Source organism: Betta splendens, chromosome 15, assembly GCF_900634795.4.
Source record: "Betta splendens chromosome 15, fBetSpl5.4, whole genome shotgun sequence".
NCBI lineage: Eukaryota > Metazoa > Chordata > Actinopteri > Anabantiformes > Osphronemidae > Betta > Betta splendens.
The window spans coordinates 1,001,282-1,023,626 of NC_040895.2; the positions used below are offsets into that span (position 1 = coordinate 1,001,282).

The following is a 22,345-nucleotide window of genomic DNA, read 5'->3' on the forward strand; positions in this document are numbered from 1 at the left end:
TGAATTTCAAATTGAGGAAAGTTGAAAAAGATTTGCTAAAATTCAAATTAAAAGAACTGCTGAAAATACAGGAAGACACAATATACGTAAATGTAACAAAAACAGCTAAATCTTATGAATAAACAGTTTTAAGTTCAAGAGATAAAAGAATAGCTTAAAGTTATGGAAACATTTAATACACAATACAAACATTTAATAGATATAATATATAATATTTATATTTATATTTTTTTAGCTAAAGATTTAGATTGGTGCTCTTATTTTAAAGGATACGGACGAAACATGCAGGTAATATAACTAAACTATAAAGTAGTCTCATTAAGTAGTTAAATTTAACCAGTCAAAACCAAAAATTGAAACATTTATTTTTAAAGTATTTGGAAAAGGTGTTTGTACAATTGCTAAACTGTAAAACAGTCTTATTAATTAGCAGTCATTACCCATTAAGAGGGATAAAAATCACAAAAAAGCTGATAAATAAATTGGTACTTTTATTTTGAAAGTATATGGAAGAAGCATGTGTAAGTAATTGCAAATGGTTCCAGCGTCTCTGCGGTCCTGGTCTCTGGCCCTGGTTCTGGCATCTCGTCTGTCCTTGTCTCTGGTTCTGGCTCCAAAGCCACGTCCATCCTCATCTCTGGTTCTGGTCCCATGTCTGGCTTCGTCTCTGGTTTTGGCTCCGACACCACGTCTGCCTGATGGGTGGCCTCCCCCTTGGCGCATCCTGTGGCAGGGATGGCGCTGCCTCCTCTGTCGTCGGCCACCTCGGCTGTCCGGTTCCGAGGGTGACTCCCTGCCCGGGGGCGCGGCCCCTGTCGTCGCCGGCCGCCTCGACTCCTCAACCTTCTGAAACGTCGCTTGCTTGGAGGGCATCATTGCTGATGTTGGGCCACTGGAGGCGTCATGCTCAGACGCCGACCCCCTAGGACTCGAGTCTCGTCCTCGGGCACTAAGTGTGCCGTTTTGGCCGGGCAGCTGCAGGGTCGACCCTCTCCTTGCCACCATCCTCCTTGAGGGAGAATCTGGACTTTGTATTTCCCCTCATGGACTCTGTTCTGTTCCTGCAACTCATTCCTTGTGTTTTGATCCTCTTGTGCTTTGTCCTGGCCCCCTCCAGTTCTCCGTTTGCCCATCTTGCTCAGTTGTGGGTTTTTTGGTTTTGGTCGTCTAGGAATACGCCCTAGTCGGGGGGGTTCTGTCACAGTTCATGTCATTTAGTCACTGTTTTACTCATTTCCGGTTTAATTTTGGTTCCACTTCCTCTCCAGCACTCATACCCAGCTCATCTAGTTTTACTTCCGTTCATTGTTAACTTCACCTGCGCCTCATTCAGTAATCACCGTCCTGTATTTAAGCACCACCTCTTGCCATAGTCCCTTGCCAGATTGTCTGTCACAGTCTCTGGTCCTGCTCCTTGTTTTATTTTGAGTTCCTTACTTTCGGTCGGGTTCCATTCTCGTGTTTTATTTTGAAAGGACTTCCTGTTCATGTCTTGTCAAAGCTGTTCCCTGCTTCTACCGGTCATTATCCACACCTGCACTTCATCATTAATCAGTCACCTAGCATTATAGCACCAGCTCTCACCCCAGTACCTTGCCAGATTGTTAGTTCGTGTTTGCGTGCATTCACCATTATGCAGCGTTTTTGTTCTTGTCCCGACCCGTGTTTTCGATCTTGTTTTGCCTACTGTTACCGAGCCTTGCTTGATCCCTGCCTGCATCGTCTGCTGAACCTGTCTGGTAATTACCCTGCCTGTTTTAAGACTACAATTCTGCCTCGTCCTGAACGGTACTTCTATCTCTGCCAACACGGTTAACGAACCCTGTCTGTCCACGGAACTGAGCCTGCCTGAACCCTTGCATTGTGCCTTTCTGCTTACCTGTGTATGACCCTGCCTGATCTTGACTTGAGTTTTTGGAATAAATTCCTTTTGCTTTCATCACCCAGTCTGTCTGTGCCGTGCATGTGGGTCCGCCGCCTTTGACCTTCTGACATTGTCTGTGTTCTCATGACCAGCATTCCAGCGTTACCTTGTGTCCAGTTTCTGTACATGATCCAGTCTTGTTACCGTCATCCTGTCTCTTGTCCAGCCTTTGATATTTCTGAGCCGTGAGTTTGACCATTGCCTGTTTTTGACCTCGCTTTTGCCTATTCCCTGTCGGACCCTGTTTTTGCCTACGCCGTGTATGATCTCTGCCTGCCTGACCTCGAAACCATTAAACTATTGTTCTTACTCAAGTCACGCTGTGCATTTGGGTCCTTCTTCCCGGAGTGTTGTGACACTAGTCATAATAAAACATCTGAGGGAGGAGCTGCGGTCCCTGCCTGGGGCCACATGGACGGCAGGCCGGAGACCTACCCTCCCCACGAATGTGATCAAGCGAATGGTGTGGGTGCGAGAATGTATCTGAGAGTGCATTGGTTCACGTATGATTGACTAGTTTGTTGTGAGAGAATCTATTGTGTGCGTGTGTGTTGATGTGATGATGTGAGTTGCACATGTGGGTGGGTGTATGCGTCTGTGTTTGTGTGAGTTGGTATGCGTGTGGTGCGGTTGGAGTGTGGGGGGTCCGGTTTTCCGCCCGGGGTACGATGATCATCTACCTGAGTGGTCTCTTTTCTGCTGACCCCCACCAATTGCTGGCCTTGTGCTGCAGGCCGCTGTGGTGCCAGGGGATGAGGTCGGGCCGATGGGGTCGGCCCCGCTCCGCTCGTGTGGGGGTGGTGGACTGGGGGCGGGCCCCACTCTGGGCGCAGGGGCATCTTCTGGCGGGCTCCCTACGGACCGTGGGTCCTCGGGCTCTACTCTTTCAGGCCGACCCTCCCGCCGGGGGGAGTGTTTGCCCCTGGTTCTCATGGGGCGGACAGCGTTGACCCCCGGTGGCCCACTCTGGCCTTGGGTGCTGTCTCTGTGGCTGCTGCAGCACTGCCTGGGGGGCTCTGTGTGGACGGCTTGGGTCGCAACACCTGCCCTCCTGGAACTGAAGGTGTGTGGGCTCCCTGGCTGCTAGGATTCCTTCCTCTGCTTGCTAGATGGGCGTAGTGGCCGAGCCCCTCACATCACCCTGGCTTCCACAAGTGGCATTGTTCATGCACCAACGTCTGCCTTACCCTTTGGGTGAATAATATTAAGTTACAACCTTGTAGTGGGACACTTTCCAAATCCAACTGTAAGTATTTTTGATACTTATCACTACCAAAATTCAATAATGTGTGAATATGGAATTTGTGGTGTTGCATGTCGTGACTTTTATTAAGTAGTATGGGATATGTATAATAATGCACATATGTATGTATATTGTGTCAGGCTTGGGCAGACGTCGGACCCACATGCACAGCACAAAGGCAGGTTGAGGATAAATACAGGCTTTATTTCCACAAGCAGAGTCGGACAGTCCAGGTCATACACAAGAAGCACGGTATCACGGCACAGACGGGGGACAGGCAATCTCAGGTCAATAGACAGGCAGGGTTCGGTACACAGGCGGTCACGGTGACGGTACAGGCAAGGACTAGGCAAACTCACGGTCAGATGTTCAGGCAAGGTTCTTTTCCAGGCAGAGGTAACAACAAGGTTCAGGCAGGATTCAGTAGTCAGGGAAGTCAGGATCAATACACGGAACACAAGATACTAAACGCTGGAAAGAAGTACTGGACTTAACAATCTGGCAACTGGAGTCTGTGAGAGGTGGAGGCTATATACCGGTGCTGATTACCTAACTGATAACAGGTGTGCTGAATGATCCGGGAACTGAACTGAGAAACAGGAAGTATTACAAAATAAAACAGGAAATAACGTGAACTATGACAATATGTATATGTTTGTATGAGTATGTGCACATACCTTAGCACTAATATTGGTATTAGTATTAATCTCCAAGGTAAACTACAGTACAAAAGTTGTTTAGATATGAATGTGTTAGCCTAAGGTAGCACTGGTAGCACTATAGATTTGGTCCAGTTAATAGAGTACTCTGAAAGTCCTGAGAATTCATCTATGAGGCTGATAGTTGTAGGAAGAGACGTCTGTGGCTCCAGGAGAAACAGTAACAGATCGTCAGCATATAAACTTATTTTATGATTTACTGATTTGGTCGATATTCCAGTAATTCCTTCATGCTGTCTTATTGCTGCGGCTAGAGGTTCAATAAATATTGCAAATAGTGATGGGGAAAGTGGGCAGCCCTGTCTTGTCCCTCTATGCAGATTAAACCTTGGTGAGATCTGGTTGTTTGTTCTGACTGCAGCGTTTGCTGAGTTGTATAATATTTGGATCCAGTCTATGAATGTTTCCCCAATGCCGAATTTGTGCAGAGTGGCTAAAAGAAACTTCCAGTTTACTCTATCGAAAGCTTTTTCTGCATCTAAGGAGACGATGGCTGACTCTAGTTTATGGATGGTGACATAATCAATTAAATTAATTAGTCTGTTCATATTGTTAGTTGACTGTCTACCTTTAATGAAGCCTGTTTGATCAGAGTGAATTATATATGGAGTGATTTTTTCTAATCTTCTAGCAAGTGCTTTACACACTATTTTTAGATCTACATTTATTAGTGAAATTGGTCTATAACTCAATGGGAGTGTAGGGTCTTTTCCTGGTATTTGGAGCAGGCTTATGAAGGCAGAATTCATATTTGTGGGTAATGAATGTTGTTGTTTAATTTCAGCTAACATTTTGTAAAAGCTGGGTGCCAGCATGGACCAGAACTCTTTATAAAATTCAGTTGGGAATCCATCTGGTCCTGGAGCTTTTTTATTGGGCATCTCCTGCAGAGCTTCATGTAGTTCTGCCAAAGATAACAATGCGTCTAGAGTTGTAGATTGTTCTTCATTTAGCTTTGGCAGTTCTAGTTTATTCAGAAACGCCTCTATGGCTGAGGTGGGTGGATCTATTTGGGACGTATATAACTCTTGGTAAAAGTTTTTAAAGGTATAATTTATTTCATGGGGATCACGAGTAATGTTGCCTTCCTTATTAGTTATTGAATGGATGATTTGTTTCTCTTTATTATTTTTTAATTGGTTAGCTAGAAATTTACCACATTTATTAGCATGGTCAAAGTTCTCCCAGCGTAATTGGTCTATCTGAAACTGAGTTTTGCAATCAATTATATTATTTAATTTCAGCTTTAGATTCTTTAGGTCTTCTAGGACATCATTGGTTGGAAAGGCTGCATATTTAATCTCTAGAGATTTTATTTTTTGCTCTAATTCTAATTCAAGTAACATGTCCTTTTTTTTAATGACTGCTAATTAAGACTGTTTTACAGTTTAGTAATTGTCCACACACCTTTTCCAAATACTTTTAAAATAAAAGTTTCAAATTTTGGTTTTGACTGGTTACAGTGCTAGCAATTGAAAGTGTTAGCCCCTACTGTGTTGTGCTTTCGTCTCCCCCGCGTTCGCACCTTGTTTGCACCGCGTGAGAGTGTGTGTTACGTGTGTTACGTCCTTTTGGCCTGTAGATGGCGATTGACTCCTACTTTTGGTCCTAAAATGTAGTAGTTAACTGTGTTATATAGCCTCTTGTAGAATGATCACTGATCAAGTCTTGGGTGTCCTAGTGCTTAAGATGCATGGCTGCAAAACTTTTTGTCCCAGGTTTGAGTCTGAGTGGGAGCAGTCTTTCAATTTTAATTATTGGAAAACAGCGTCTCATCATTATCATTTGACCCACTACATAACATCGTATCATATTTAGTGCATGGGTCGCCAAGACTGGGTGATCCCCTGGTCTAGATCTAGATCATCTGTAACATCTACGTTTTCCATGGAAAAAAACACATCAAACGTAAGTGTCATATTACGCCTTGTAAAACTATAAAAACTGTTCAGATCGTTTACAGACGATAAAACATTGTCAAGGCATCGACAAGGACAGCTAACTCGCTTTTCCCTGCTTCAAACAGCTGCTGTAACTGAGAGGAACCAGTGCGGCATCGCCAGTCAATCTGGAAACGCATTTATTGGCAGCGGTTAGGGCACTTTAGGTGTGTGAACTGGGGAGGAGACGGCAGCAGTGACTGAATAGAGTTGATGTCTTCCCCACTGACAGGCGCATTTATTTGATAATGCACTTACCTTGGCTGACAATTCAGTTGAAAAACACAGTGACTCTTTACCAAACCGTACTTGAATAAGATCTATGAACTGCAGTTTTTTCCCTGATTAGCCATGATTATTACGGAAGATGCACCAATCCAAATTTTTAGCTTTAATAGCATAAATTCTGCTTTTGAATGGTTAATTGTGACAAGTAATGAGACTATTCAACAGGTTAGCTCTAAAGCACACATATCTCTGCATCCTTTCAAAATAAAAGCACCAAACCAAATTTTTAGCTTTAATAGAATAATTTCTGATTTAGAATGGTTAATTGTGAATCGGTAATGCGTCTATTTTACAATAATGTAATTACTGGTTTATTATGACTGGAGACAATTTTACAATTTAACAATTACCCACACAAGCTTCCTGTAAATCCTTTCAAAATAAGAGCACTAATTTAATTTATTAGCTGACTGGTTAATGACTGCTAATTGATAAGGCTATTTTACAGTTCAGCAATTGCCCACACACCTTCTCCACATCCTTTCAGAAGAAAAGCACTAATCTAAACTTTTTCAATTTCTGCTTTTGTCTAGTTATTTATAACTTCTTAATGAGCCCTTTTTCCAGTTGAGCAATTTTGGACACACATTTCCCTAAACGCCTTTCAAAATAAAAGCACCAATCTAACTCTTTAGCCTAAATATCACTTTTCTGCTTTTGACTAGTTAATTATGAGTAGTTAATGAAACCATTTTACCGTTTACCAATTACCTGCACACACTTTCTTCAAAGCTTCAACTTTTCTCAATTTAAATTCAATTACTTGTTCTGCGGGGAATTTCCAGGCTGATCAGAGACAGAGCTGGTGAACATGGACCTTACACATCAGAATACAGAGTCCTTCCCTCACGATCTTCCCAGGTAACACACATTGTGGGTCTATGAGCAATCCTGGTCACATCCAGTTCCGGTTTACAGTCGAACCACTCTGTGAGGAGCTGGTTCATCTGCTCCTCCTTTGTCACTCCATGAAGCCTCTCCTCCTCTTCATCCTCCCACTCCTCTTTGCAGTTGGTAAAGAATGACGGGTGGGGCAGATGGAGGATGGTGTCCTCCCTCATATTCTCAAAAAACTGCACCACACACTTCCTGGCAAAGTCACGGGCATGCAGGACACAGGTTTCATCGAAGAGCTTCTGCTCCACATCCAGGTAGTTGCTCCAGTAGCGAGTCTGAAGGAAAGTGCCGTGGTCTTCAAAGCAGGGTTTGGTGAGACGTCCCATTGCTCCCAGTGCAATTAGGAGGAGGAGAATAGACCAGCCAACTGCCTGGACAGGACAAGAACAATCAGCAAGCCACAGTTCAAATGTAGTTCACTAAATGACCCTGATAAGGTCACCATGATCCATTTTCTGCCCAAGCCCTCACTAAATCTGTGAAAGTTGTCTCACAGAAGCTTGAATAATTTGTGCAACAGAGTCCTGAGCTTGAGTCTGTACAAGTGTGTGAGCTGTTTCCGCTTACTTGTGAGTAGCAGCGGACGTAGCGAGAGACAGCTTTGCGGAAGGAGCTGTTGGTAAAGATGACGTCCTCTTTGCAGGGCACTTTGGCCATGATCCTCATTACATCTAGACCTGTATTGTTTGGCAAACCTGAAGACACAGTGATCAGACGAATGAAGAGATGTACCAGTATCTCTACATCGACTGCTGCATGTGCTGCAAGTACCTGAGAAGAGTGTGGGGTCCACACTCATGCTGAAAGCACAAATAAAGATCTTCCCATCCAGCAGTGTGACCAGAATCCACACCATCGGGGCAAGCAGGGCCCTCTGTAACATGGCTGAGAACAGATACCTGCAGACATGAGACTAGACTTCACCAGCTGACAATACAGATTTTAGAGAATGTGTGGAATCAGGATGTCCATAACAGGAGAAGTAAGGAAGCAGCTAGTCTGGCTCACTTCACAGTCTGTTGTTTTTTCCAACCTGAATTCTTAGTGGGAGTTACTGTAGAGGTTTGATCAACAACCTGTCCTCTAGTGAAGACACTGGGTGCTGTATCAGCGCATGGAGGAACCGTTCTACCTATTATTACTACTACTATTATCATTAAACTAGTAAATCAGTGTGCAATGAGTTCATTCACATTAATTAATCTCTGTTTCACATAACAATGCATCAGCAGGAAGTGACTCACTTCACCACAGCAGGATTTTTGGATCTGTTTCCAATGGGCCTCAGCCACTCGTCCATCATGATGCCTGTATGTCTATTGACCAGGACACCGAGGAAAAAGAGTATGATGGGCGGAACTATCATCACTCCCAGGGAGTACAGCTTGTTGTACTGGGGAAGGCAAGGGCAGTTAAAGTCGAAGCTAGTGTACAGTTTGACACTGACCAAAGCCAGGATGATACAGACTCCATTGGAAATGGACTCTGAGTTGGACTGGAAGTATTGCAGGACTAACTTCAGACGCTCCATGGCTCATCAATATGCTGTGGCAAACACAAACAGAGACGGATTTTACATTTTAATATGTTTCTGAAAAGTGTCCTTAGAGAAGAAAAGATGTTTACTTTACACTTATCTAAATCCCCAGTAGTTCACCCTACCTCGAAATACAAACCAGTTCCTCCACTATCTGGCAACACCAGCCTTCGTGGCATATAATCCTACTGGAGTGTGTTCAGCGGTGATGCAGGGAGAGTCTGACAAAGCAGGACCACACCTGAGCTCAGTGGACACACCCTGCCTCAGTGCTACGGGACCAGGAAGAGGCCCCAGCCCACGGGGCGGTCAGAAGTATAAGCTAACACAACATATGATGGTCAAAGAGAAAATCAACACAATGCAGTGCTGAATATTCAGAATCACTGCACATCTCTCCACTACACACCTGTGATAGTGACATGAATGTGGGATGTTTGTGGCTTGGGGTTTACAAAAGCTTTTGTCTGGACTTTGATGTCGTCTTACTGGTTACTTTGGAAATAGAAAATAGTGTTGAATAAGTTTAACCTCTTTCTAATGTTTTTACAATTGTGTTGCATCATCTTATGATTAAGAATTGTTCAAAGCAAAGGTACACTTTATTATTACATCCTTATACCATGGAGCATGTTTATGTAGCCACGTGTCCAGTTTGTACTGTGTCAGTGTAGCTCTCGTTCATTAGTTAATGCCCCTCCCCTAGATTTCTGTAGGGGAGGTTCTGTACTCAGCTTTTCTAAGACGCAACTTCCACAAATAAAAGTGTGCTTATCTTATGACTTACGCAAAATAGACCATTATCATCAAGCTCCTACTTTGTGGGAATCTAGTATCCCAAATATCAGGGACATTAACCCTTTGACATATTTAATCAATCTGAGGAAAATGTTTTTGGACGGCTGCACATGTATGAAGGCACCACTATTTGGATCTCAATGTCTTTTCCAAGGATTTGTATCGTGACTACTGGTAATAGAACGAGCTTTTGAACAGTAATTGGTTGGTTTGGCCTCTGTCTTAATGGGACAGTGTGAGTTAGGTAAGACTTTAAAACACTGCACTGGACTACCAGTCAGGTCAAGCCAGTCAAAAACAAAACTTAAAGCAAGGACAAGAGTAGAGCATCATGGCAACTGCAGAAATCACAACACGATACTAAACGCTGTGGAGGCCTGAAGAAAAATGTCCTAAGACATAATACCAAAAAGATTTATTTATATAAGGTTTACAGAACAAACATAAAAACATGTTTAAGCTTTAGAAAAGTACTTCGATTACAACATCACCCGGTTTTAAATGGCCAAACCTAAACCAAGCTTACATATCACATCACTACAGGCTTTGTCTCAACAATCAACAGAACAGTCCAACTCAGGTTAAGTGTTTCCTGAAAGTGCTGATGTTCGAGGATGATCTGTCAGTTTTTTCAAAATCATACAGTGTCAGTCAACACAGACAGAGTTTAGTGATTCAGCACCATCGATGGTTCAACAACAAAAAAGTACAACCCCCCCCAAAAAACTGTGAAGCAGCTTTTCCCATCAAAGACAGAACAAAACAAAAGCAGTTTTAGGATATTTTCTTTATAGTTTTATAGTTTCAGTCTCCATGAGGAGATTCACTGGATTGTTTTCAGGTCAGTGTAATCTCTGTAGACAGTTCAGCCTTGATCACTCTGAAGACACCCATCTTCTCTTTCTTTGTGCTGGCCCTGTCATTGTCTGAAAATGAACAGGTCATTCATGTGAGCTCACTCATTAAGCAACAGAATCGAGATGACTCACACTTTGTTGTCTGCGTGTGAGACTAAAGAAATAAACCCTGGGTGGGTGTGTGAGCTCACCCAACAAGTCGCTACGGTCCAGAAGAGTCTCCAGGTCTTTGTCGCTGATCACTTTGCCTTTTGAAGCTTTCACCTCTCTAAAAGGGACAAAGGCCACATCAGCTAAATGTTACTGTATGATTCTTCAAAGTCAACACTTGCTGTAAGCGAGACGCTCTCTTACTTCTCAGTGCCTGTGCCTTTAAGCAGGTCCCTCAGTTCATCCAGATCAATGCAGCTTTTACTTTGGTTCAGCTCTGACTTCCCACCCTTGAACTTATCTGTGGAAGAAAGACTAGATTAGTCAAGTTCAAACTGAAAATGTGTGCGCATGTGGTCAAAGGTCCTCACTTTTGTGAATGACCATCTGCTCCAGCTTCCTCTTTGCAGAAGCTCTCTCTAGGATCTTCTGGTCGATAGTGTTGACTGTGACCAGGCGGTACACCACAACCGGTTTGGTTTGCCCAATTCGATGGCAGCGATCCTGAGCCTGCAGGTCTGCCTGGGGATTCTGGGAGGGAAGAGAAGAATCACTTAACACAAATTACAAACTGTTAGATATGAGATTTAAACCTGCACTCACCCAGTCACTGTCGAAAATGATGACTGTATCAGCAGCTGTCAGGTTTATCCCCAGTCCTCCTGCCCTTGTGCTCAGCAGGAAGAGGAACACTTCTGGATCTTTGCAAAACTTGGTCATCTAAGCAAAGAGAAATCATGGATAAATAAAGAATTCATTGAAATGTGGTTTGAGGCAAATGTTTTACTTGTTTTGCTCCATGTTTTCAGATTTTAAGTGTATTTCTGCTGTTGTACTTTAAGACTTACATTTTTATCTCTGTCAGCATACGACATGCTGCCATCCAGCCGGCTGTACTGGAAGCCCCGCAGATAGCAATAATCCATCAGGAGATCCAAGATGGACGTCATCTGGCTGAAGATTAGGACCTGGATCATTAAAAAAAAGAATTATTAAAAGAAAAAGAATTATTAAAAAATAAAAAATATATATAGGAGTTAGACACATGCTTCATCTTGATGACAGCTCTGTATCAAGCTGTGTCGATTTTCATTTCACCTTGTGCCCCCTGTTCTTCAGTGCAGGCAGCAATCTGTCCAGTATGAGAAACTTTCCTGAGCTCTGCACCAGCTGCTCGTCAATCTGTACATAGAACAGCAAGAAAGGCAGAATGTGAGGAAGTGAAACATCACTCAAACTTTACCAGCAACATCATCATGCAAGGTGCGTTTACTTTGAAGTCCTGTGTAGCAGGATCCAGTGGGTACTCCACCAGGTAGGGGTGGTTACAGCATCTCTTCAGCAACATGAGGATGTTTTGCAGTTTCAGGTTGATCTGAGAATCCAGTGGGCTCTGGATATCTAGCACTGGAGAGGTGCTGCAGGGGATGAGGAGCCAGACTGGAGTTATGACTGTTTCCGAGGAAGAGGGGTGTCTGTGTATAAGTTCAAAACAAGAACGCACCTCTGCTCCTGCTCTTTGCGGACCCTGTCCAGATACTTCTCTAGGTCGTAGGGGGTTTCTTTATCAGTCTCTGTGTAGTCCACCAGTTTTCGAGTGCGACGTTTGGGTCTACCGCTTGAAGTCAACAATACAGTGATCTCTGTCTAGGAAAAAAAAGGAGCAAAAATCTTTCATCATCAGTTGACTAAAGGCTGAGAAATTAGGACATTTTATCAATGAGGAGTCAACTGATGGGGAGCATGCAAGAACAAAGACGTCATGTCGTTACCTTTTCCTGGCCCAGCATCTTAGTAATGGTCTTGTTGACCACAGCTGTGTAAAAGGCCTCCTGTTTTGCTGTCAGAGGAGCGTAAACAATGATCTCCTTCTTAGGAGGAACCTCCAGTGTCACATCTGATTTCAGCCTCCTCAGCAGGAACGGAGTGAGAATCTGAAATAATGGAAAACATTTAGAACATTCTAGATTCATCCTTCACAGAAAGACTGCACGTGAAGGAGCAGTTACAGTGAATGCACTGGCTGAACACAGACCTGGTGCAACATGCTTAGAATGTTCTGTTCACGCTCAGCAGCAACCACAGTCTCAGCCTCCCCAAGGGTGTTGATGTCAAACCATGACTCAAAGCTGCACAGTAGGCATAAGAAGTGTTAAACCCAAACTGTTTAAACTCTTCAAATCGTAAATACTGCAAAGTTACCTCTTGAGGTCATCAAAGACCTCCGGTAGCAGAAAGTTGAGCAGTGACCAGAGCTCGGCTAGGTTGTTCTGCAGAGGCGTGCCCGTCAGCAGCAGCTTGTTGTCAGTGGGAAGCATCTTCAGGTCCCGTACCAGGCGACAGTTAAGGTTTTTTATCCGGTGGCCCTCGTCCACAATCAGGTACTTCCACTGCAATCGCTGTAGCAGAAAGCACAAATCTTATAAAGCCCATCTAAGAAGCATTTAACCAGGCACCTCTTCCCTCACACAGTATGTTCGTGGCATAGTGACGTGTTAAAAGTACTGCCATTAGGTTTCTATTAACGCAGGAGACTCAGGCTAATAGAATCCTAGACTGGGAGAATCTAGCTGTTAATCTACCTGTTGTCTTTCTAAAGTTGTTAGGAAATTTATTTTTTTAACAGGAAAATGTTTTCTTTTTAAAATCTCTTCTAATAGCTCCACTTATGTTTCAGTTGACTGGTTAAAAAAAAAAAAATCATCAGTTTGGTTTCAGCAGCTACTTGCAAGCTCCCCCACACACTTAGCATGGACTACATAAAATAATACCAGCAAAACTGTCCACCACAATACAACATTCGGCCTAATACATGCTGCTTGTTCAACTTTTCCTACCTGTAGGAATTTTCTGTCAATCATCGAGATTTCAAAAGAGGTAACAACCACAGGGCATATGTTAAGGGGCCCCTGAGGTCTGCGCATCTGCTTCAGCAGTTTGGCCCGTTCTGCCTGGGGCCCATGATAAAGCAGCACACTCACCTGGGACAAACACATGACACTTAATAAACGGCTGGATTTGATGAGGCCAGTGTTGGAATATCGTAATTAATGCCTGGGTCTCAACAGTGCACTCGCTTACATCTGGTGTGAACCGCTTAAACTCATTGATCCAGTTGGGCAGAGTGGAGAGAGGAGCCACCACCAGGAAGGGGCCCATTACTTTCTTCTCAATCATCATGGCTATGTGAGCAATGCACTGGATGGTCTTTCCCAGGCCCATCTCATCAGCCAAGATTCCATTGATTCCATTCTCCCATAACATCTGAAAAGACACAGCAACATCAGGGTGGTACTGGAGAGACCAGCACTACTGACAACACTGAGACTTTAGCCTTTAGTTTAGTTTTCTATTCTAGAGAAAGAAAATATGCAGTTTTTTTTTAACTAATCCAAGTTTACTCACCCTCAGCCATTCAATGCCTTCAATCTGGTACCACCTCATGACACCCCCAGTGAAATATAGTGGCTGCTGGGCAGGGATGGGCTGGCCATTCACCTTCCTCTGAGGATGCAGAAGATGCCTGGCATTGTCTCGCACCGTCTCTGACAGGCGAGCCTTGATGTCTTGGTTAGAATCACTCATCATCTCTATGTCCTTAGCTTGTAGTTTCTCATCGGTCTGTCCCTTTTCCTAGTAGAAGAAAATTTGAAATTACCAGGGACCCTCAACAACTAGAAACTGACATTGACCTCTCTTCTACCCAGAAAAAAAAAAAAATCAAACCACTACCTCCCCTTCCATTTTTGATTTCTTGGATTGCAATAAGATTTCCTGGAAGAAAACATAAAACAGAACTAACGCGAGATGATGAACAAATAACAATAATACAAAACTGGCAGTGTCAGATGAAGCTGTACCTCTTTGGACATGACATCTGATATTTTGTAGTCTTCATCTCTCTTTCTCTTCCTTTTGTCTACATCAGCAGCCAAGTTTAAAACACATCAGACAAAGTTAGAAAATGCTTAAATAAAGGCAGTTCAGATTACTCAAAGAACCTGTGTTTTCTGTCCAAACTCTATTTAAAGTAAAATGACCATACTTTTGTCAGGATCTGCAACGGTTTTCTGCATCTAGAAGAAAACAGAGAAAAATAAATAACAGTGTATCCATCAGATGGTGTATTAAGAACCTGATGTGGCTGAGATTGTGCTGTGATTTTCTTCCGTTAACAATAGTTTTAACATCAGCTCTAGTAGCTTTTTGAATTAGTCTAAATGGGGATGAGGTTATGTAAGCATTTGTGATATCTGCCCAATCCATCCCAACCTCCACTAAGCTTGAAGATGCCTCACCTTGTTAGCTTTCTTTTCCAGCCTCTCCTGCTTGACTTTCTCCTAGAAAACAGCGTGTACTGTGTTGGTGGACAGTCAGCCGGTGTGATTTCTGCTATAAGAGTGTGTTTCCACACTGTACCTCATTCTGCTGTTGTTCCATTTTCGTCAGCAAAAATTTAGAGTAGATGTTGCTCTTCTGAAGCAGATGCTGCAGTCTCTTGAAACGCATGTCACAAGTATCTTTCTCCCATGTTTCGCGAGCCTGAGTTATCACATTTATAGCACAGGTCACAATGTTAAGTCAGATATAGACTGCAAATCAGGATTTCACCAGTAATAATTAAGGCTTAGTCATTGAGAGGTTAGTTAAAAAAAACACCTTATCCATCATCTCCTTCTCTTTCCTTTCACCTTCCTCCATCAGCTGCTTCTCCTCCTCCTCCATTTCCTTAGTGATGATGACTTCAGAACTAGTACCCTCAGGTTTCATAACCAGCTCTTTAAACAAACACAGCAATAGTCAGACTGGTGGCCTTCACGTTATATTTACCAAAGGAAACATTTCTTTTTAAAATGTCAACGTTCAGGCAAATTGATGTATGCAACGGTCCCTTGTATCTGCAGTGGAATGCAATTACTCTAGCATGTCAGCCTTATGAATAACTTGTCAGCACGTGCACATGAACAGAACCCTCCAAGGTGTGCTCGGACTCAGACTGGGGCTACTGACCCTCAGCAGCTCCGGACTCCATGGCTGTACCCAGAGGCTCCTCCGATTCATCCGGTTTGGGACAATGAGGGGACAAACTGACACCGTCCTCCTTCACGCTAGCAGCATAAAGAACCACACGACGAAACACAGTTTGCATTAGGAAATGTAATTAATTAAATTAACGATGGGAGTAAGTGAAAAAAGGCAACGTGGAAAAAACGAATGCATTAATCACATTTGCCAACATGTTACAAGCTAAACTTACCTGTTCGTTGTTTCCATTAGTAAAGCAGTGAATTCAAAGTAGAAAAGAACTTTTATATGCTCAATACCCAACAATATAAAGACTTGTGTCGAGTCTTTTACCAAGTCATAAATCTAACCAAAACGAACAACGTCGTATAATGGTATTAAAAACTGGTGCTCGGGACCGAGAAATATCCGCAAATTCTCATAGTCCACACACCCACAGTACTCTGCAATGGATTCGGTGCGACTCTTGTTCACGCTAAGTTGCGAAAATAAAGTGTAAGTCCGGCAAATCCTCTTCAAAAGAAAACCAGGTACGCCAAGTTTACGGCGAACTGCTATGGAGCTCGTAAGATTGTTTTACTTTGAAAACAGAACAATTGTACTTCCGTGAATCTTTAAAAAAACGTGCATGACTTGACTCAAAAGAAAATATTTATTATGGGCGGAGCAACTAAATTTCGCGCCAGTTAGGACGAAACCATTTATTTCATAAAAGGGTGGTTTGTGGTAATGAAAGTACATGCTGCAGTGCTTTTAGAGGAAAACCTCCAACAATAAAAAAAGATCCAATGTACACGTGACTTACGAAATAACTAAAAAGGTTTTGGTGAATTGTAGAGTATTTTACAAAGACAAATCAACACTTGATTGACATTGACACACCTCTTAGAAACTGTGCAGCGAATAATCCCCGCGACTGTAAATTGACGGAAAAGTGTGCTCTTATTTGTACGCATAATGTTAATCAAGTCATTGTTTTTGTAATTACACTGTTTAGCAAAAAAGGTGTTTATCGCATAATTTTAAAAAGAGAGAACATGATTAAAAAATGAAATCAAGCTGCATACCAAGATGAGCTTAGTTTTATAGGGAACATGACGACCAGTCAAAAAAGGTTTTACTTTTACTATAAACCCAAAGCACCCCCATGTGGTACTGTCTGTAAATGTTTTTTCACACATACTCTGCTTTTCTTATTACTATTTCTACATAATTAGCGTTATTTTACTATTATTATTATTATTATTATTATTATTATTATTATTATTATTATTATTATTATTATTATTATCATTATTATCATTATTATTATTATAACCATTGTCTTATTATGTGGACGCATTTGCTGCACCCACTAGAGCAAGCATTAGGTAGCAGTGGGAGTTACAAACTTCCCCTCCTTTAACACAACCCTGGTCTCAAGGTCCTGCTAATTTGAGTGTTATAATTCAGTGCATGTGCTGACATGACATTAACTACCAGATGACAAAACTGTGACTCTTAACATCACTCATGCATGAGTCATGCTACACAATCAGAAAAGAAAATTCTGAATGTGTCTGAAAGTCTTTTGATATGAGAAAAAATGAGAAAACTGGGAGTGTTATTGAAAAGAAACTTGAAAAAAGAAAGAAAAAAGAAAAACAAGATGTGAAAGAAAATGATTTATTGTCTCAATAAACAGTTGCAGAGCTCAACTAGACGGCTGAAGCTTGAGCTGAAGAATCCGGAAGGTGTGTAGAAAGTGTGGCTGTGTACACGGGGCAGTATGTGACTACTCTGTGCCACGTTTCACTATATGACGTAATCCCTCGGAGCGCTGACAGGTCTCTGCTGCGGTAACGTTACTGACTGGCTCAAGAGAAAGACGGGCAGAAGACACGCGAGTTTAACATACGTCCACCTTTTACCATCGCTAGGTTCTCAGCCGCTGCCGTAGCCCTTCGTTGCTCCCGATTTGGCTAACCAGCTGGCTAATGTTAGCTGTTTCCTGGTTGGAGCTGCAGCCATTTTGGATTTTTACTAAGAAACAAGTAGCCGGCCGTGGTTTGGGGAGCACAGTAAGCTAACGCTAGCGCTAACCGTTTTCCCTACCGTGCTATTTGGCTGCTGATAGGGATAAGAAACGTTTCACGAGAAGGGATTCGCCGTACACCGAGTTGACAATGAATCCAGAATAGTAAGTATTCTTACTATTAGTAGCCCACAGCAAAAATAGAGTGTTTCAATTCAGATATTAGCTTTTGTGCTAACAAGTAAGTTAGCATGGGCTAAGTTAGCAGTTAAATCAGAAGGCATTGGCACGTCCACATGTACTTGTTTAAATGACTGTGCATGAATATCAGGAAGCAGCCAGTAGACGTGTATTTGAACAACGGAAGGTTCGCTGTGGCGTTCTCCAGCTGGCAGGTCCGAGCAACATCAGCTCCTACTGTGGCTGGTCTGTTTACTGTAACGTCAACATCAAATTAGCGACACCTAACCATATTCATATAACCACTCGACAGCAAAGGTTTCCTTCACCGGAGTTGTATAAATATTTGAGTCCAACATTAGTTGAGTATAACTGTCGAGCTGTCATTGTAGCAGCCCACAGATCTGACCGTGTTAAACTGAATACCAGCTTTTACCCGTTGAATACGTTGATAACTAATTTTCAGGCTTCACCTCGTGCTGACCATGACTCCGTTTTCAGTCAGATGCTCTAGTAATGCTGAGGTAGTCATGTGTAGGTCACATGCCACAGGACAAGCCTCAATTTCACCATAGTTGTGTTAAGCAATTTCTTACTTAAGGCTTTTCTCTGTGTTTGATTTTCCTTTCATAAACGTTTACAAGTGTAGACAGTAGAATTTTATGGCTTGTAGTTGCAGTACTTACTACCTGTTAATCTACCTGGTATGGCTCAGTTTGAAAGTTCTCTTCTTTCTACTAATTCTGCCAATAGCTAGGATTTATTGTAATGATGACACATACAGGGTTGTCAGTGACATTAGGTAGAGTTTAGTAATACAGTAGTGGTGCTATAGTTACTCTGCTACAAATGAACTGGCTCTTTGGTGAGAGTTTTACACATACAGTAGTATATATAACATGTAGAGGAGGATCACGTACCATTATCTTATGTACTAATAATGTTATGGCAGCAGCAAAGTATGAAGGATAAGGCTGACAACTTCTTAATGAGTCTGCTGGTGAGGAACAGTTATTGATGTGATGTGAACATTCTTATCTTCCCTTTATTTACACTTTTAATAATAGTAATGATGCTGCTGCTGCTGCTGCTGCTGATAATAGTATAATAGTAATGATGCACATGGAGCATTTCTAAGTACCTAAGCACATCTTAATTATTATTTTTAAAAGCCTTGTACTTAGTAGCCAAGTGGTCCTATGCCTTAAAACAAGGATGAAACTAACATGGGTTGGGAACGTCCCACTGTAGACAGACAGAAAGATCTGTGTGTGTGTGTGTGTTTAAGTGTGTTTAAAAAATACACACTTTTTGAGGAAAATGCTAAACAAATTGTACTTAAAGTAATTTGGCTTTTTATTTCTATAATCATTACCTAGCAGTATTCACTATTTAATTTCTGTAAATATTCTGAAATGTAAACCTTTTACTCTATCTGCCAAATGATCTAATGACATTCATGCTGACGAGCAGATCTGTGTCTAACTAACTGCTTCCCTGTCATTAGTTGCTGTATTAAAGAAAAGCCCATGTATTTGAAATAAGACAGTTGCTTCCAGCTTTTACTGTGGCTGCCATTTAAGTAGTTATACTTATGGTTTCTAAGTCACTCACAGTTTCTAACTAAAGCATTTTACTTTCACAGTGACTATTTATTCAAGCTGCTCCTGATTGGTGACTCTGGTGTTGGAAAGTCCTGCCTTCTCCTCCGATTTGCAGTAAGTTTTCCACAAAACACAACATATACTGTGTTTTTGGTAGATCAGTACACAGGGTTCATTCAGGCTGTATATAGTATATTGTAGTACATGTTTAACTGTGTAGTGGTTCTATTAATTTAACACAATGTAAAGTTGTTGTAAACAGGAAAAGGATGCTTCACTTCGTCTATACCTCAGGGCAACATGTTCTAATCTGTGTACTATTAATACTTTTATCATACAAACCCCTACTTTGTAGAAATTGGATAGGTAATAATTTTAACTGTCTGTTTTCTTTGCAGGATGACACATACACAGAAAGTTACATTAGCACTATTGGTGTGGACTTCAAAATTCGAACCATAGAACTAGATGGAAAGACCATTAAACTTCAGATTGTAAGTAACGCGCCACATGACGATACCCACACAATACCAGCTTTTTGAAAACAAATAGACAGACTGCATTTTGTGATCACGCTCCAACTTAATTACTTCATAGAGACTCACTCACTCACACTGACTGACTTAGCTACTATCACTTCATCTACGTAAAGGACACTGCTCCCCTAAAAGATGAGTTAAATGTAAAGATACATTTCCCACACTTCTGGGATCAGTAAAGTTTCTACACCTGAGCCACACATGACACTTCTTGGGCCAATAATAATACAATTAATTTGGATAAGTGGGTAACTATTTACCCAAAATCCAATGACACTCTGTTTCTGATACACAGCCAGTCATCAGTGTGTTCTCTTCTGTAACAGTGGGATACAGCGGGACAGGAGAGATTTCGTACAATCACGTCCAGTTACTACAGAGGTGCTCATGGTATCATTGTAGTGTATGACGTCACAGATCAGGTCAGTACAGCAACACATGCTACCATTTGTATATCAGTAAAAAGGTGTTGCCTTAAAGATAATTAATCTATAAATAAGAAAAAAAAGTATTTCATGTTGCTATCTCAAAGGTTCTTTTCAGACTAGATTTACTTTTTATTCCTAAAGGTGAACTTTTGCTATGCTAGAGATGAAAATAGAAACCCTGGTACAAAAAGCGTGCTGGCTGCTCTCAGTAATATGCAGAAGTATTACCGTTTTTCTAATGAAATATTTTACACCACCAGCTCAATAGTCCTTGCTTGTCTCCATTAAGTGAAGAAAAAAATGAAATCTCTATGAAAGCACTTTGTGCTGTGATTAGCTTCAAAGTATAAGTCCATGCCGCCTTTAATATTCATCCAGGAGTCCTTTAACAACGTCAAACAGTGGCTACAAGAGATTGACCGCTACGCCAGTGAAAATGTCAACAAGCTACTGGTTGGAAACAAGTGTGACCTGACGACAAAGAAGGTGGTGGATTATACAACAGCAAAGGTATGGAGACACACAGGCTTCTGACTATTACATTATTTGTGGCAAAGACTGCGATAAGCAAGAGACAATAGAGCAGTTATCTTATTTCCTTCCTGTGAAATCTAAGGACAGGAACTCATTGGTTTGTCAGATTGAGCCACTAATCGAGCGAGTCACCATGTGAACCAGCATTTGTCTAAAACACTGCGTGGTAAATGTATGGCAGCCATCACCAACCACATTGCCATTCTGATCAGACGTCCCACACCCTAAAAAGATCACATTTTACAGTCATTCCTTGCCGAAACCTTTTATCACTAATTACTGCAAAGGGTTGACACAACTGATATTCTGTTGTGGGACAGCTCTTATCTCTTCATATGGAGAGTTTTCCCTGATATCTAAATCTGTCCTCTGTCCATGCTTTTTGTGTCCAGGAGTTTGCAGACTCTCTAGGAATTCCTTTTTTAGAAACCAGTGCTAAGAATGCGACCAATGTGGAGCAGGCCTTTATGACCATGGCTGCTGAAATCAAGAAACGGATGGGCCCCGGAGCCACATCAGGAGGAGGAGACAAACCCAATGTGAAGCTAACTCCTGGCACCACTGTCAAGCCTTCATCAGGAGGATGCTGCTGAGTGAGAGACAGAAAAACCACTTCCTCTTTGGCCACTCTTCCTTCCCCCCACTTATTTAGCAGGGTCCGTCAGCCTAGCTGCACCATCCTCCTGTAAACACCACCTTGCCCCAGGAACCACCTCAACCCTACACACACCACGAACACACAGGACAGGGAAGACATGAGCCACATGTGTTGCCTGTATTTGTACTGTACATACTGTAGCTGTACTATTAAAAAAAAAAAAAGAAAAATGTAATAAAGCTCCTCCTAGTCAAATAGTTCTGTTACTGATGACCCGGCCATCCCCCACCCATCTCAGAATTCTTAGAGACTACTGTTGTTTTGCCCTCTAAATACAGGTTCACTGTGCGTGCGTGCGTGCGCGTCTTTCTCTGCATTCCGACAGCAGGCCGACAGGATGGGGAGGGGGGTAAATGAATTAGTTTGTTATTTCCCTATGTGATTATGTTGCTCTTGTTCTCAGCATGTGTCTGGCAGCCTGCAGCCCCCCCCCACCTCTGCACAGTGTTTCTCGCTGTCCAACATCTAAAATCTAGTGCAACAGCATATGTACATAAACACTGTATATATATATATGAACATAAGATCTGATTTGCCAGTTGTTCTGTAGTGTTCTACACAATGAGATGGTCTCTTCTTTTCTTCGCATTACATTTGTGGCTAAAGCGAGTTTGTTGCTCTACATGTAACACTTCAAAAATGAAAATAAATATAGTACCAGACTGCATAAGATGACCTGTCTATGTAGTAGATCTGTTTGAATTATTTATTCTGCATTCATCTGGCATGTATAAACTGCCATATACCTTATAGTCCAATGGTCAGTCAGTTTGCTGTGTAATCACAATGGGAGGCGCATCCATACAATAGAAAGTTCTCTTGTCTTCATAATAAAGGCAACTGAATTCAGTTTGAAAAAACTTCTGCGACCAGTCTTGTGCTGTATGCTTCACAACCTGTATTGTCAGCTTAGCACACAATGTGTGTGTGTGTGTACAACCTGAATTCTGAAACGCCAGTTGTGAGTGCACTAAACCTGTTACAGGAAGTGCTTGAATCCCTGCAGCAAC

General features: G+C 42.1%; 3 protein-coding genes across 4 annotated transcripts; 1 reads left to right on the plus strand and 2 right to left on the minus strand.

Moving 5' to 3' along the window:
- Nucleotides 1–5,681: 5,681 nt before the first annotated feature.
- calhm3 (calcium homeostasis modulator 3) lies at nt 5,682–8,954 on the minus strand. Of its 2 annotated transcripts, XM_055502759.1 has the most exons (5): nt 8,674–8,954; nt 8,256–8,556; nt 7,783–7,910; nt 7,579–7,706; nt 5,683–7,382 (listed from the first exon to the last, which is right to left on the minus strand). In XM_055502759.1, the coding sequence occupies exons 2-5, from the start codon at nt 8,540–8,542 to the stop codon at nt 6,933–6,935; spliced, it is 993 nt and encodes a 330-aa protein (XP_055358734.1). In that variant the 5' UTR covers nt 8,543–8,556; nt 8,674–8,954; the 3' UTR covers nt 5,683–6,932. The 2 variants fall into 2 exon arrangements, with proteins under 2 accessions (XP_028983079.1, XP_055358734.1); XM_029127246.3 differs by lacking the exon at nt 8,674–8,954 and having other exon boundaries at nt 5,682–7,382; nt 8,256–8,664.
- A 792-nt stretch (nt 8,955–9,746) lies between these two features.
- Nucleotides 9,747–15,992, minus strand: hells (helicase, lymphoid specific). Its single transcript, XM_029127599.3, has 23 exons — nt 15,611–15,992; nt 15,364–15,461; nt 15,013–15,131; nt 14,773–14,895; nt 14,652–14,693; nt 14,399–14,429; nt 14,214–14,272; nt 14,086–14,127; nt 13,759–13,986; nt 13,435–13,617; nt 13,191–13,334; nt 12,556–12,752; nt 12,389–12,482; nt 12,126–12,287; nt 11,858–12,000; nt 11,627–11,771; nt 11,452–11,535; nt 11,202–11,321; nt 10,957–11,073; nt 10,725–10,884; nt 10,558–10,654; nt 10,395–10,471; nt 9,747–10,272 (listed from the first exon to the last, which is right to left on the minus strand). Exons 1-23 carry the CDS (start codon nt 15,625–15,627, stop codon nt 10,184–10,186), a joined length of 2,571 nt encoding a protein of 856 aa, XP_028983432.1. The 5' UTR covers nt 15,628–15,992; the 3' UTR covers nt 9,747–10,183.
- A 1,130-nt stretch (nt 15,993–17,122) lies between these two features.
- Nucleotides 17,123–22,007, plus strand: LOC114841945 (ras-related protein ORAB-1-like). Its single transcript, XM_029127243.3, has 6 exons — nt 17,123–17,557; nt 19,218–19,290; nt 19,575–19,670; nt 20,042–20,137; nt 20,522–20,653; nt 21,070–22,007. The coding sequence occupies exons 1-6, from the start codon at nt 17,544–17,546 to the stop codon at nt 21,268–21,270; spliced, it is 612 nt and encodes a 203-aa protein (XP_028983076.1). The 5' UTR covers nt 17,123–17,543; the 3' UTR covers nt 21,271–22,007.
- The last annotated feature ends 338 nt before the right edge of the window (nt 22,008–22,345 follow it).

Bases quoted from the DNA above. Each gene is read 5' to 3' on its own strand.
- calhm3 (XM_029127246.3), bottom strand. From the start codon at position 8,542: ATGGAGCGTCTGAAGTTAGTCCTGCAATACTTCCAGTCCAACTCAGAG. The intron at 7,707-7,782 runs GTACTTGCAGCA...CTGTGTCTTCAG, and splicing joins GGACCCCACACTCTTCTCAG to GTTTGCCAAACAATACAGGT. The intron at 7,383-7,578 runs GTAAGCGGAAAC...TGTCCTGTCCAG, and splicing joins ACGTCCGCTGCTACTCACAA to GCAGTTGGCTGGTCTATTCT.
- hells (XM_029127599.3), bottom strand. The intron at 11,074-11,201 runs GTAAGTCTTAAA...CTCTTTGCTTAG, and splicing joins ATGCTGACAGAGATAAAAAT to ATGACCAAGTTTTGCAAAGA. The intron at 10,885-10,956 runs GTGAGTGCAGGT...CTTCCCTCCCAG, and splicing joins TCATTTTCGACAGTGACTGG to AATCCCCAGGCAGACCTGCA.
- LOC114841945 (XM_029127243.3), top strand. The intron at 19,291-19,574 runs GTAAGTTTTCCA...TTTTCTTTGCAG, and splicing joins GCCTTCTCCTCCGATTTGCA to GATGACACATACACAGAAAG. The intron at 20,138-20,521 runs GTCAGTACAGCA...ATATTCATCCAG, and splicing joins TGTATGACGTCACAGATCAG to GAGTCCTTTAACAACGTCAA.